The 15,102-nt window shown below is 42.1% G+C and overlaps 1 protein-coding gene across 5 annotated transcripts in view; it reads left to right on the plus strand.

The window, feature by feature from the left end:
* The first annotated feature begins 287 nt into the window (after positions 1–287).
* Positions 288–15,102, plus strand: part of CDKL3 (cyclin dependent kinase like 3) — a 72,842-nt gene continuing 58,027 nt past the window's right edge. For 4 of the 5 annotated variants that reach the window (XM_030212211.1, XM_030212208.1, XM_030212210.1 and 1 more), the window contains exons 1-2: positions 429–628; positions 10,300–10,485. In XM_030212211.1, the coding sequence (XP_030068071.1) occupies positions 10,321–10,485 (165 nt within the window). In that variant the 5' untranslated portion in view covers positions 429–628; positions 10,300–10,320. Of the gene's footprint in view, positions 369–428; positions 629–10,299; positions 10,486–15,102 lie in introns of those variants that run through there. The other variant, XM_030212209.1, reaches the window with a different exon arrangement.

The raw sequence follows: 15,102 nt of genomic DNA on the forward strand, positions 1-15,102 counted from the left end.
TGTATTATGTCCAATAAAAAAGGTATCATCTTATTTTCTTTTAAATGTTTTATTTCTATTGATTACCTTTAAAAGTGGACTAACACGACTACCACACCTCTGTACTCATTTCTTACACAAACTACCAACGCATGTATTCGTTTCACAAGAGACTAATTACAATAATGCCACACTTCATTTCAAGTCGACTTTAACCACCATAAGGAGTTAAGAATCACTACAATAAACTCCATTTGTGCAAGGTAATAGAAACGCGTAAGACTGGGCGCTGACGGATGAAATCATGGCTCCAGTCCTTCAGGCCCGCAGCGTCGCTTACGTGTGTCAGACGTTCCCTCCCACCCAGCTCCGTCGGAGCGCGTAAGACGGTAAACACGGGGTTGCCATGGTGACGAACGCTAGGCGGGTGTGCGGAGGACAGGGGCCGGGATCCGCCCTGCCGCGCTCGGTCCGGACAGACGAGTGGCTGCGGCTGGGAGGATACTTCGCCGTTGCCCGCCTGCGGCGCTGGCATGCCGCAGCATGCAGGGTGAAGGACGGTTACGTTTGAGGGCCGGGACCTTCGGGGAAAGCTGCCGAGCGCCAGGGTCCCGGAGGTCTCCTGTTCAGCGCAGGAGACTCCCAAAATGTAACCTGCGTTCTTCTCTTTTAACCTTTGTTTCCCCTCCTTTTCGTTATCAGCGGTTCAAATCATTGTCTTTCTACCCCCTCCCCCTTCGGGAAAGGCTTTTTATCCAGGAACTAGGGCCTTTATTGATAATTACATGATGCCACGGCTGCAAGATGTGTGTCCGGGCAGCAGGGCTGGGGTAAGGTTAGGTACCCAAGGGACACCCATTAGCCTTCAGGCCCCCTTTCTGGCACTTTTATAATTAAACTGAGCAGTCATTATCACCTAACACCATTCTGCTCAGAATAATCTAGTAAAAACACATGTGGACATGAACATACTTTAAAATATTAAAATGTTGTTTTTGTATATCTAGCCATATACCAGCGTTTAATATTTAAAATGTAGCTATCTCTCTCTCTATATATATTTATATATTGCACTTGGGGTGCAGAAAGTAGGAGGGGAGAGATTAATATGCTCGACTCAGGAGAGAGACCTTGGGTGTTGGTGTCGGAGGATCTGAAGGTGAGAAACAAGGCGACGCCGTGGCCAGAAGGATGCTAGGCTGTGTAGAGAAGGGCATAACCAGCAGAATAAAGGAGGTATTGATGCCCTTCTACAAGTCGTTGGTGAGGCCCCACTTGGAGTATTGTGTTCAGTTTTGGAGGCCGTATCTTGCTAAAGATGTAAAAAGTCTTGAAGTGGTGCAAAGAAAAGCTGCAAAAATGGTATGGGATTTGCGTTGCAAACCGTACGAGAGAGACTTGCTGACCTGAACATGTTTACCTTGGAGGAAAGGAGAAATAGGGGTGATATGAGACAGACGTTCAAATATTTGAAAGGTATTAATCCGCAAACAAACCTTTTCTGGAGACCGGAAGGCGGTAGAACTAGAGGACATGAATTGAGGTTGAAGGGGGACAGACTCAGGACTAATGTCAGGAAGTATTTTTTCACGGAGAGAGTGGTGGATATGTGGAATGCACTCCCACGGGAGGTGGTAGAGATGAAAATGGTAATGGAATTCAAATATGCGTGGGTTAAACACAAAGGAATCCTATTTAGAAGGAATGGTTCCGTGGCATCTTAGTGGAGTTTGGGTGGCGATGCCGGTAATTGGAAACAAAACTGGAACTGGGCAGACTTCTACGGTCTACGCCCTGATCGTGACTGAATAGATAGGGATGGGCTGGAGTGTAAATTTTAAGGGGCTTTGATGTTAGCTGCAGAGCTTAGTACAAGAACAGTACCGGGCAGACTTCTATGGTCTGTGCCCTGAGAAAGACAAGGACAAATCAAACTCGGGTATACATATAAAGTATCACATACCATATAAAATGAGTTTATCTTGTTGGGCAGACTGGATGGACCATACAGATCTTTATCTGCCATCATTTACTGTTACTATATATATGTATACACATACAAACATTTTCAAAGCACATAGACTTACAAAGTTACATAGAAACATATGTAACTTTGTAAGTCTATGTACTTTGAAAATAAGCACCATAATAGATGGGCAGACTGGATGGACAATACAGGTTCTTATCTGCGGTCAACATAAACATATACATGCACACATATATAATGGGTTTCATTTTATAAGAGGATGTCTGGGTGAGAAGTTCAAAAAGGTGCCTGTTTTACAGAGACAATTGGTTGTCTATGCGTCTTTACAAAATAGGTTCTCAGGACCATTTAAAATAGGGCACAAATGCCAATGCACAAATTTATGCTTGACCTATAAAAGGTGTAAATTTGTGCATATATTTATTTATAAAATATGCACATGCACTGAAATCACCTGAATTGTATACCTGGGAAGCCTTTACATACAGAATGCATGAAAGACACACTGTGTGCCTATTTTCATACATGCATATATGGATGCACAGTTTTATAAGGGCCCTTTCTTACATGTGAAACATGTTTTACATGTGGAAGGTACCTTATAAAATTACCCCTCATGAGGGCAATTTCTAAAAACATTTTTACTGGGTAAAATTTGAGAAAAGTTTTTCTTTACTCAGCGCGTGGTTAGACTCTGGAACTCATTGCCGGAGAAGGTAGTGACGGCAGCTGGCCTTGCTGAGTTTAAAGGGGGTCTGGACAGACTCCTGAAGGAAAAGTCCATTGATCGTTATTAAATTTTGGGATTTTGCCAGGTTCTTGGGGCCTGGATTGACTGCTGTCAGAGACGGACAGCTGGGCTTGATGGACCTTTGGTCTTTTCCCAGCGTGGCAGTGCTTATGTACTTATGTAACTGGCTATTTGAAAATTGCCCATTCTCCCTGTGGGTAAAAGTATGTATTGATAATTCTTTGTGTTTGTCAGGATTTTGCCTTGACCGCAGCCTTCTTTTGTTGGCCTCTAGAAGGTGCCATTTAGGTGACCACGTAGCTTAATATTTGAGCCATCTTAGGAATTCATCCCTCTAGGCCCTGTTGGCCAGTGGCTGCAAAAGAGTTTGAGTTAGTGTTTAATTTGGGAATAACCTGTGAGTGGTGTTCTGAATGTTTTACTCTGGGATTGTGGGGCTGAGCAAAGGCCCTCTGGTATATGTGATATATTGCGCTCTAATTTGCACCTTGTGTGCTACTAGTCAAAGGTTAGTATCTCAGTGAAGCCTTGCTCACTGACCTGTTTGCAGATGTTTCTGTTACGTTGCACCTAAATCTTCTTTTGGCCATTAAGATTTCCATAACTTGCTCCTTATAATTTTACAAATGAACAGAGTATCAGTGTGTGATGATAAGTTTGAAGTAAACATGTAACTAAAATTATGTATCAGTTATACTTGTTTTGAACTGTATGTGAGGTGTGTGGAAGAGGGTTTGCATATATATAGAAAATTTGTTTGAATGTATAGACCTTGTGGCAAGAGTAAAATGCTAATTTGTGTGTTCAAATTAGAAGAGAGAGCATGTCCATATTGTATGAGTTTCTAACTATTAACATATGCTAAAGTAGGGGTCCTTTTACTAAGCCGTGTTAATTTTTCCATCTACGTGCGCTAAGTGCTCAATATTGTTTTTAATTTTTGGACGGGGCATGTCAGGAGCAGAGAATGGGCATGGAAGCTCTATTCAGTTAGTGCGCCAGAAATGTCAGCATGCTAACTGTTTAGTGTATCCATAATATGGAGCCCTTAGCGCCTCCTAGACAGGAGGTGATAAGTGCTCGTGTTAATTTTTTTAAATGACTACACGCTAATAGCGCATGGACAGAAGTTCAACAAATAGAAAAATCCTATTTTATGGCTGCGCTAGAAATGAGCTTAGTGCATGGGAAAGATCTGCGTTATGACATGCTAAGCCCATTTGCTGGCACAGCTTAGTAAAAAGGCCCCATAGTTTTTAAACGAGTGCATTTTTAAATATGAATGATTGAAGTTTAGGGACAAATAATATTTAGATGAAAAGTTATTTAAGTAGATTTAATATGATGTTTTTATGTTGGGTTTTTTTTGGCTTCATTCATATTGTGTTCAGTTTTGGAAGCTGTATCTTGCTAAGGATGTAAAAAGACTTGAAATGGTGCAAATAAAAGCTGCAAAAATGGTATGGGATTTGCATTGCAAGACGTATGAGGAGAGACTTACTGACCAGAACATATATACCTTGATGGAAAGGAGAAACAGGGGTGATATGATACAGATGTTCAAATATTTGAAAGGTATTAATCCACAAACAAATCTTTTCTGGAGATGGGAAGGCAGTAGAACTAGAGGACATGAATTGAGGTTGAAGGGGGGGCAGACTCAAGAATAATGTTAGTAAGTGTTTTTTTCACAGAGAGGGTGGTAAATACTTGGAATACTCTCCTGCAGGAGGAGGTGGTGGAGATGAAAATGGTAACGGAATTAAAAAATGTGTGGGATAAATACAAAAGAATCCTGTTTAGAAGGAATGGATCCACAGAAACTTAACATAGATTGGGTAGCAACACTGGTAATTGGAAAGCAAAGCCAGTTCTGGGCAGAGTTCTATGGTCTGTGCCCTGAAAATGGCAAGGACAGGTATGCAGTATTGCATACAATGAGTTTATCTTGTTGCGCAGACTGGATGGACCGTACAGGTCTTTATCTGCCGTCATCTACCTTGTTACTATGTTAGACAGTTGCAGCCACCCCATGGCAATTGACCTCATAGCAAATTTTATATATGCTTCCTCTGCAGTTCACTCTTATTCTGTTTGTATCAAATTCTTGGACAGATCTTCATGTAACAGTAAAACATCTGATTCTGCAGTGTCTTAAAATCTAACATTATTATGTTTTGTTGAATTAGTGGAATGGTATCCATTTCTGATGAACATTGAAGAGCACATGAGCCCTGTGGCCATACCTTCTTCACTCCATTCAAAGTTGATAGTTTTAATTTGTCCTGGGAGTCAACGATGTTGTCAATGATGGTCATGATGTTGAAGTTTCACCAGATTGTTGACCTATCCACCCCAAAAGATTATTTTATAAGTTCCTGAAAGGCAGCAATAAGTCTTGATTCATAGGTTGGTTCAGAGCTCTTGTGTTCTCGAGGAAGTACTCAACTCTCACATTGTTGGAGAGATTCTCTAGGTGGACTGAAAAACCTGGTGCATTGTCTTTGAGGAGCAATGCTTTGTTGGTAAGATTATTCCTGTTGCACTGTAGGACAAACAGTGATGTGACGCACTTCTGAAAAATGCTCATTGTTACCCAGGCCTTCTTGTTTGAGCTCTATATGACAGGTACATTTGATTGTGCATAGCCTTTCATAACCTTTGGATTTTATGAATGCTACACCAATAGGGACTTCAATGCATTTGCAGCATTACCTTTAAAAAGAAGTATCAGGTAATTTGTGGTAGCTTTACATCTTGGTGCAGATTTAACAATAAAGGCATTCATTTCCAGAAAAGGCTTGCGTCTTCAGTTCATTGAAAACTTGCTCTGTTGGACGTGTGTTTCATGTCACTGTGCTGGACTGTGTTGAGCTTTGTTATATTATAAAAGACTTATCTCTCGCCATTTCTCTCTTATGAGATTTGAGGCGAGTTACAGCATATGATGGTATTAAAAAGAAATAACTGATATAGTCATCAACAAATATATGAGCATCAAGTCTTGGCTATTCTAGTATAAAGATAAGTTTTCAGAGCTTTATGGAATAGGTAATAGCTTTTCTCAGATTGTAAAACCGAAGGAAGATGATTCCAGAGTCGTACGGCTGAAAAGAAAAAAGATTGAGAGAATACAGTTTTAAATCTCACACCTTTTGGTCAAGAGAAATGCTAGCAATAAATAATTACATTTCCTAGAAGTTGTTTTAAAATATAACAAATTGACCAACTGGTGACCACCTTCCGGGCATGTACCATCTAAAAACTTAAACACCAGACATAATACCTTAAAAACAATGTGAGCTTGTACTGGTTGCCAGTGCAGTGTCCTCAACAAAGGAGTTACATGATCCAATCAAGTTTTCTGAAGTATCAGTTTAGTTGCTGAGTGTTGAACAGTTCACAGTACTGAGCTGTTTTGAGCCGTTAGGGCTTCCATACAGATGAATAAATGTGTTTCATACTTGCCTCCTGTTTCTGTACATGCTAGACTTCTTACACCTCTGTTTATGTGGCTATTAAAAGAAGCACTGTTTTATTGCTCTTATAGAAAGGAACCCCTTGGCTTGTCTTCTGAGGACATTCTGTTACCTTGTGCTCCTGATCTCTAACATGCTCTGATTTGTAACCTTCTTTCAATGATGATCTTCAGCAGCTCAGGATATCCTGTAGGAGAAGGTTTGGGAAACATGAGTCTACATCAACACTGGCGCTTTCTTTAGTTACTGTATCTTGATTTTGTGTAAACTCTGCCATCAAGTCTCTCAAATTACTTTTCACTGACAGTAAACATTTCACTTTCAGACTCTTTCCATGATTGCACTGAATTTTCTTACAAACTTTGTGCCATCTTCTGGATTATGACAATTCTGATCTTAGATCCGTACATTCAGCAGATTTTCCTTGTTTTTCATGATTTCACTTCTGTGAGGAGACCATCTGGAAGCACTAAAGGTGTTGCTTCTTGATAACATCTTTATTATCATAGATTGGATACATAGATTGATTTTTCACCAGACTCAAAGTGCGTTACAATTTCTAATTTTATATTTAAGCTAATGCTTTTCTATTTCTTTTGGCACTTGTGCTCTGATCTTCAGATAGTAAATGCTTTGCAGACATCTCTGCTGACTTATTTCCAACAGGATGAGGCAGAATGTGAGGAGAGGCTGTGGATCGTAGGAGACATTCTTGTCCCAGGCTTTACTCTCCTGAAACTGCAGCTTTATATGCCTGCAAAATAATCTGAGTGCTTTCATGTCCTTTTAGGGCACTGTCTAGAATGGATGTGAATTGTGCCAAGCTTTTGCCTGTGCACAGACCAAGAAGTGACCTGTGGGAAGCTCAGCAATTGCAAGAAGTGAATATGGTCAAATTTCCATTACAACAAATCTGCACATTCTGTATATCAAATCCCAGTCCCAAAGCAGAATTTCTCTTAAAATGAAATTCTGTGAAGTGAGTTTCCTTATTTTATAATTTTATTATTTTATTCCTTATTTTATAATTTTATTATTAATCACAAGCTCAAATAAGCAAACAGTGTCTCACATATTATGTTGACATATTGCCTTTTTGTTTTACATTCCACGGGCCTTATTTACGAACATCAATACTCTCTGTCTATGCTACAGGCAACACTTCTACAATCTCCACTGTCTAATACAATGCATCAATTCCTAACTTTACTTGTCATCTCGAGCCCTCTGTTGCTAGTACTAGCTCGAACGTCAGCTACCCCAGTCCCCCGTCTCTCCCCCTCCTACTCCTATCTACCTTATTTCTTCCCCTCTTATCTCTATTCCCCCCCTTTTTTTCCCTCCCCTCCCTTCCCACTTTCACCCCTTCCCCCCCTTCTTTTTGTTCATGTAGTGTCAGTCTAGTCTGTCATGTCCGCCAGTCACATATTAAACTATACCCCTGGGGGTATAGTTTGCCAAAACGGAGTCCATATACGATAAAAGTCCTTCTCCTTATATCTCGAGTCCTGCTTATTGTCCGCCACTCTTTTCTCGAATCTCATATATTCCATCATGGAGCTTCGCCATTGCTGTACAGTAGGCGCTTTATTTGTAATCCACTCCAAGAGAGTTAGTTTTTTTTGCTATCATCACTGCTCTGCAGGTGAATCCCGTAAATCTAGCCGGTATAGGTCTCATCAGGGTTAATTGTCCAAACAACATGAGCGGGCCCCCCTTCCAGGTCGCGCCCCACATTGCTGATGTGTTTTGTATTATGAGCTTCCAAAATTTCTGAATGGCAGGACACCCCCAGAACATGTGGCCCAGTCGTGCTCCTTCTGCTTTACATTTGGGACAAGCGCCATCTGGTGATATCCCCATGTGGAACGCCCTGCGGGGTGAGATATAAGATCTCAGAGTGAATTTATATTCCATTTCATTGTAGATGGCCATCTTGGACGACTTTTGGATTGACACAATGTACTCATGTAGCAACTAGGGAGTCACTTGACTGTCCAATTCTGTGCTCCACTTTTGCGCCAGGTCTTGAAAATCTGGATCTGCGACTGTATCCCTCAAATGCCTATGGTGCATTGATAATGTAACTTTATTCTGTGATTGTAGAGAGTAAGCCGAGGAAAGTTCCTCCTGTACATCTTCTGTGAAGCAATCCCATGGCAGGCTGCGAATGTAGTGCCTTAGCTGCAAATAGTGTATGTAATCTGTCGGTTTCAGTGAAAATTGGGTTTTTAATTCTGCAAGTGTCTTTACTTGTCCCTCTTCTGTCACAGCCTGAAGGATATATATCAGGCCTCCTCTCTTCCACCTGTGAAAGGTTGGGTATATTGTGCCCGGTGGAAATTTAGGGTTGTCGCAAATCGCTATGAAGGGGGTATCCATCCCGGAGAAGCGATGATGTCGGCATGTCCACTGCCACACCGCTTTGGCCGTCGGGAGTATATGTGATCTTTGCATCACTTTGGGCATTTTGCCACCTCCAATGTGTAGTAGACAACTGAAATGTGTTTTTTGCATCAAGTCTGTCTCCATCTGTGTAGCTGTGAAATCTGATGTGGTTCTATATCAGTCCGAAATATGTCTCATTCCACTGGCCACTGTAAGAAGCCTAATGCTCAAAAGGCCTAGTCCTCCATATTCTCGGGGTATCTGCAGGATTGCAAGTGGTATGTGCGCTTTTCGCCCTTTCAAGAGAAACCGCTGCAGATACTTATGAAGCGTCTTTTCATCTTCATGTCTGAGGTAGAGTGGTAGGGTCTGGAAGATATACAGCCATTTCGGTATGATCATCATATTATACAATGCTATGCAGCCTATTAAGCTCAAGGGGTAGGCTTCCCATATCCATAATTTAGTGCAGGTGGTCTCCAGCAGGGGAGCAACATTCTCTGAGTAGAGGGTGGTTAAGTCCTGTGGTATTTGGGTCCCTAGGTATTTGATCTTATCGCCCGCCTGGGTTATAGGAAGGTCTCCCGCCCCCTTCAGGGCTCTATCTGGGTAAATGTCCATAGCTAAGGATTTGCTCATATTTAGGGTGAACCTGGATAATTGCCCAAACTTCTGTATCAATTGAATGAGGTGAACTAGAGAGCTGCAGGGTTGTGTCGTGATAATCATGAGATCATCCGCAAAGGCAAGAGCTTTGACTGTGCCCCCTCCCACTCGTATGCCTGATATGTCTGTTGCTCATTTGAGTGTTCTCAATAAGGGTTCTAAGGTCAAGATAAATAATGCTGGAGATAAAGGACACCCTTGTCTCGTGCCCCTTGCTATTTCAAATGATTGGGCTCGGATGCCATTCACCAACACCTCTGCCCTTGGACTTGCATATAGAGCCTCTATTGCCTTGTAAAATCTACCCCCAAATCCCATGTATCTCAGTACTGTGGACATATGTGAGTTTCCTTATAGTAAGGAACTGTTGTATCTATTTTTGGGTGAATATTTGCAGTGAATATTTTTTTTTTTTTAGTGCCATAGAATTTGGGTAAATTGAGGCCAGTGAGAATACTGGTTTGGTTTTAAGGTAACTACAGATGTAAAGAATACTGCAAAATGACTTTCTCTATATATGTTCAGAAAAAAATTGGGTCGACGATAAGTGCCACTTACTAGGCCCACCCCTGGATCTTCAGCAGCTTGATCCAAATAATGCAGCAGAGAATCTGGACAGACTGCCTCGGCTCTATCTGGGTAGTGCCAGGGGTGGACATGGGGTGAGCCAGGGCAGACTTTCCAGTTACCTGGTTAGCAGCGATATTCAGTCTGCTAACTGGGTAACTATCCAACTATCCAGATAGTCAGGACAGCAAAAAGATTGTACTAACTTTATTCGGGTACTGGTCTGAATATCTCTAGTACTCGGGTAACTGCTGGTCAGCAGCTTATAAACAGCGCTGGGCTGTACCTAAATATAGGTGTTGAATATCTAGGTATAAATTTAAATGCCACAGTCAGTGTTTAAATTCAGCACTAACTAAGCATACCTTCTTATAGCATGTTGGGAATAAACATGTTAGTTTATTTGTAAATTAAATGGTTTGTAGACATGTCCCAATTCACCTTTTAATGCTTCATCATTTTCTCTTTTTATTTTTGTGTAGAACTAGAAATCGGGCTTGAAGATGGACATGTATGAGAACCTTGGGATGGTGGGAGAGGGAAGTTATGGCGTAGTAATGAAGTGTAAACACAAGGAAACTGGAAACATTGTAGCCATTAAGAAATTTTTTGAGAGGCCAGAAAAATCTATCAACAAAATTGCCATGAGAGAAATAAATTTTCTAAAGGTTTGTTTCATTTGTTTTAATTACTTTCACAGATATTATTCAAAAATAAGTATCCACTATTAGTGCCACACAGGATTCTCCTTGGTGTTTTGTACTCCTAAAGCATCTGTCATGTCTACAAAGAACCATATCATTTTGAAAGATAAGAGTGGAAAATTTGAGGTCTTTTTTTTCCCATTTACAAGGGTTTCATTGTGTCCTTATTGAATTCATTTGCCCTTAGCAGCAGTATTTTGCATGTTCTGATGCTTGGAGTCATTCTTGTGGAAGAGAGCAATCCATTTCATAAAAGAGAGTTTTTTTTGCAAGGCTCCAGTGGAAAACCACCCAATACATTAGTGATTTAATTTATCACATATTATGCCCTGAATGGATGGGTACAATTGCTGGAAAAGTACAACATTACTAATATTTTAAGCAAACTTTTGTCTTTTTTATATCATATGTTTAAAATCTGTTATGTAAAATGATTTTTAAATTTGCAAAAATGTCAGTATACTTATTGCATTCAGTAATGGCTTTGGCCTTAATTTACTAATAATTATTCCCATGTCCTTATTATGTTACTATGTTATTATTATTATTTAGTGCATTTTTACCCCACCTTTTCCCACAGGATGCGGGCTCAAAGTGGCTTACATTCGACTGGAATGGCGATCGCCAGACCAGTGGAATACAAATACAATATTTAAACAAAAAGTAAACAAACAAGTAGGCAGCGAAAAGAGAACAAAAAGAATAGAAATTAAGGAATCCAAAATTAGGTCTTGACTCGCTGACACATATTATGGCAGATAATCAGATCTCAACATCTGGCCACTTGCGATCTTCGTCAAAAACAGCTGACCAGCAAGCAATAATTTAGGCTGAAATTAACAGCCCAACTACAGACAGCAGCATAGGCAGTGAAATAGGATGGGCCATAGGGGCCATGGCCCCACTAATGTTTTATCTAATATAGGGAGTGGGGCTGGAGAACGGTTTGTTTGGTTGCTCCAACCAGAAAAAGGTGTTCTGCTGCCTCTGGACAGCAGCATGGTTGGACGCCTTTTACATTATTAGGTGCTATCTTTATGATCTCCAAGCCCTAAAGTAGGGCTTAAATATAGACAAAAGGAACCAGCCAGCATTGGATATGACATACTATTTGTGAATTGTTAAGGATATTATAAATACTAGTGAAAAAGGCCCATTTCTGAAACGAATGAAACGGGCGCTAGGAAGGTGTTTCCTCAGAGTGTGTAGGTCTGAAAGAGTGTGTGTGAGAGTGAGTGTATGAGAGAGAGAGAGTGAATATGCGAGTGTGTGTGTGTGACCGAGAGAGAGTGAGACTGGGTGTGTGTGTGAGAGAGAGTGAGACTGGGTGTGTGTGAGAGAGAGAGTGTGTGTGTGATAATGAGAGTCTGTGGGGGGGAGGGTCCCCCCTCCCCTCTCCTCACTCCCTCCCAGTTCCAGTGTGGTCCATCCAGTTCCAGGGTTGTTACTCCCCACTTCCGCCCCCCCCCCCCACTCTTCCATGGCCATCCCTACCTCCCAGTTCCTGGTTTGGTCCCTCCCTACTTCCCAGTTCCTGGTCCCCCACTCCCTCCCTCCAGGTTCCAGCTCCTTCCCTCTGTGTTTGATGATCCTCCCTCCGTCCCTGTTTCTGGATCCCTTCGTCCATCACAGTTGGAGGGTCCTCTCTCCCTCCCAGTTCCAGAGTGCTCCCTGTCTTCTCTGCCTTTTCTCCTACATTGCCCTGCCATGCAGCATCTGTCCCCATGAACCCCATGTCTACCATCATTCCTTTTCTGTTCCCATCCATGGCCCTCCCCCTGAGTTCTGTGGTCGCCCTTGCCCCCGAGATCGCCGGTCACCGGCCCCCCCCCCCCCGCGCCTTACCCCCGTTATAAAGTGCTGCACGCTGTAGGGCAGGCCAGGCCATCCATGCCCCTCCCCCTGAGCTCTCCAGTTGCCCCTGCCCCTGAGATCGGCGGTCACCATTTCCATCCCTGGCCCACCAACCTCTTTCTTGTCCCACAGAAGCTCCGGTCTAGTGCTGCACGCAGTATGCCTTGCCAGCCCAGCAGTTCGCTTCCTTTCGGGTCGTCTTCCATCCTTGTGTCCCGCCCTCTTGTGACGTAATTTCCGGAAGGGCGGGACACAGGGAGGGAAGAAGACCCGAAGAGAAGCGATATGAGAGGCAGTGTTCGTTCATTGGAGGGGGCGTGGTCCGTTGCTAGGAAGGGGGGGCGGGTGGAGCGGCGAAGTTGTGGGCGTAGTGGTGGCATCGGTGGGTGAGCGAGCGAGCAACCTGGGGCGGGTAGCGGCCAGAGGCTTTGGGGGATGTTTTCCGCAGGAAAGCGTGTTGTCCTGAGGTTCGTGCCGGGGGGAGGGTCCGGGGGGGCAGTAACGCGAAGGGAGGGGGGGTGTTGAAATTGGAGGGAGGGATGAGTGTTGAAGTCGGTGGGAGGGACGGGAGGGGCGTTGAAGTGGCAGCGTTGGAGGAAGAGAGTGACATCTGTGTGGGTGGGGGCGTGGTCGGTTGGTTGGAGCGATCCCTTCACTGTTATAGATCCGCCCTCGACGTTATAACGTTTGACGCGAGGGCAGGGCAGAGAGACATTGTGAGTGGGATGGCTTCACCACCATGAATCCACGAACCCTTCAGCCTGGGAGTGACGTCAGATGGCTTCAGAACGTTGTCTTCAGAACGTTGAGGGTGCGTTTTATTATAGTAGATTGTAATTTGTGTTATATTCTGTACATTGCTATGTTTTATTCCCGTATTGTTTGTTTGTAAGCCAACTTGAACTTGAATCTGTTTGGGGCTAATGTGGTGTACACATGTCATGAATAAATAAAATAAATAAATAAATAATAATTGTTATTATTAATTTGCCACAAAGCTAGCAGTACCATGTTGAGGATTCCAGTGGCGATGTAAGCATTGTTTTCCATTCATTTTTTCTATTGATCAAGTAGTAGTATTGTTTACCACAACTAATTCTATATGTCTTATTTGTGGCCATTTTCCTGTATAGAAAAATCCTTACTGCTTCTATCTGCCTGGCAATTTTGAGCTTGGTCACCTTGGCTTATTCCTCTGCCAGAGGTTGTTTTCAAAGTTTTTGTGATACATCTTCCATTTTCAGTTGTGCTTTTAAGATTTGGGAAACCTATTTGGAAATGAAAAGTAGTATAGATTACTAAAACTAGAATAAAGAATGTGGGAAAATAAACAAGCTTCCACTTAGGCCAGATGTACTAAGTATTTTTTTTTCTATAGGTATATCTGGTCTGGACTAAGCAAATAGTAAAAGGTTATTTTTAACTATTGCAGATGTTAGAGCTTTTTCCTACATTGTGCTAATGGCAAAATTTCCTTTTCTGGCCAGATATACTTTTGAATTTTAAAGAAAACTCTCCCAGTATGGAGCCTTGGGAGAATTTGATGCAAAAGTAATCAATAGAAATAGAATAAAATAAAACAGAGAAAATAAATTAAGATGATACTTTTTTATTGGACTAACTTAAAACATTTTATGATTAGCTTTCGAATGTAGCCCTTCTTCGTCAGATCAGAAATAAGCAAATTTTGATAAGTAACAGCATATATAAGTGAAACATCAAAGTATTTCAGTGACAGTCAAAGGATGAGGGAGGGGTGGACTAGGTGAGAAACAAAGAGGGCTGACAATAAGAATAAAAATCTGGTGGTGTTCTACTGGACATCCTGCCTTATGCAAGAAAAGTTCAGTTAGGTAGGTAGTTACTAACATGTTAAGGGAATAATGCATGATTTTTGCCACATAATGCAAGTTAAATGGCAGAATTGAGTGTTATTTTACTTTAGTACAAGCTAAGTAATATTGAGATGCAAAGCACCTCATTGTTACGCAAATTGAATAATATAGCTTGCATTTAACTTCACAAGCTGCATTATTTGTGGAAAAATAACACTGGCTTTTATCCTCCTTGGAAGCATCAGCTGCTAGCACACAGCCAGATGCTCCTAGGACCATCTTTCTGAGGCCTGAGGTTTAGAAATACCCATACCAACCTTGGTCTGTTTGCTGAAAAAGACTCCTTTCTGATCAGACCTAATCCCCTCATCCTTTGCATCGCTGGACCTATTGGGCTTGTCCCTGGTATCTAGTAGGGGAGATGGCTCAGGAGCAATCCATAGCCATTCCTAATCCCTAGGCTGCCGGGTCAAATTGGCAGCAGTCAACTCCTTATGTAGCTGCTTAACCTCCTAGCAGTAGTACCATGAGACAGATGCCATTTTGACCCCAACAGCCTAGGTGCTAGAGCAACTGGGGATCACTCCTGTGCCATCCCCTACCCCTCTAGACACTAATGATAGGCCCCGTATGTTGGGGAGTAGGGTGTGGGGGTTAGTCTGACTGGGGTGCAGGTCTTTAGCAGGGAATTAGAGGGTAGAAGCAAGTATTAGAAAACTTCTGACTTTTTAAAGATGGTTCTCAGAGGCAACTTGTAAGGTTGATTGTTGTATTATTCATTTACCACAAGAGGAACTAACCTATAGTAGTAGGTTTACTGCAGGTTAGTGACTCACCTAGTAAATTAATCTGCAGTAAAATTTGATATTTTACCACTGCTTAGCAACTGCCA

This window comes from Microcaecilia unicolor, chromosome 8 (genome assembly GCF_901765095.1).
Source record: "Microcaecilia unicolor chromosome 8, aMicUni1.1, whole genome shotgun sequence".
Lineage (NCBI taxonomy): Eukaryota > Metazoa > Chordata > Amphibia > Gymnophiona > Siphonopidae > Microcaecilia > Microcaecilia unicolor.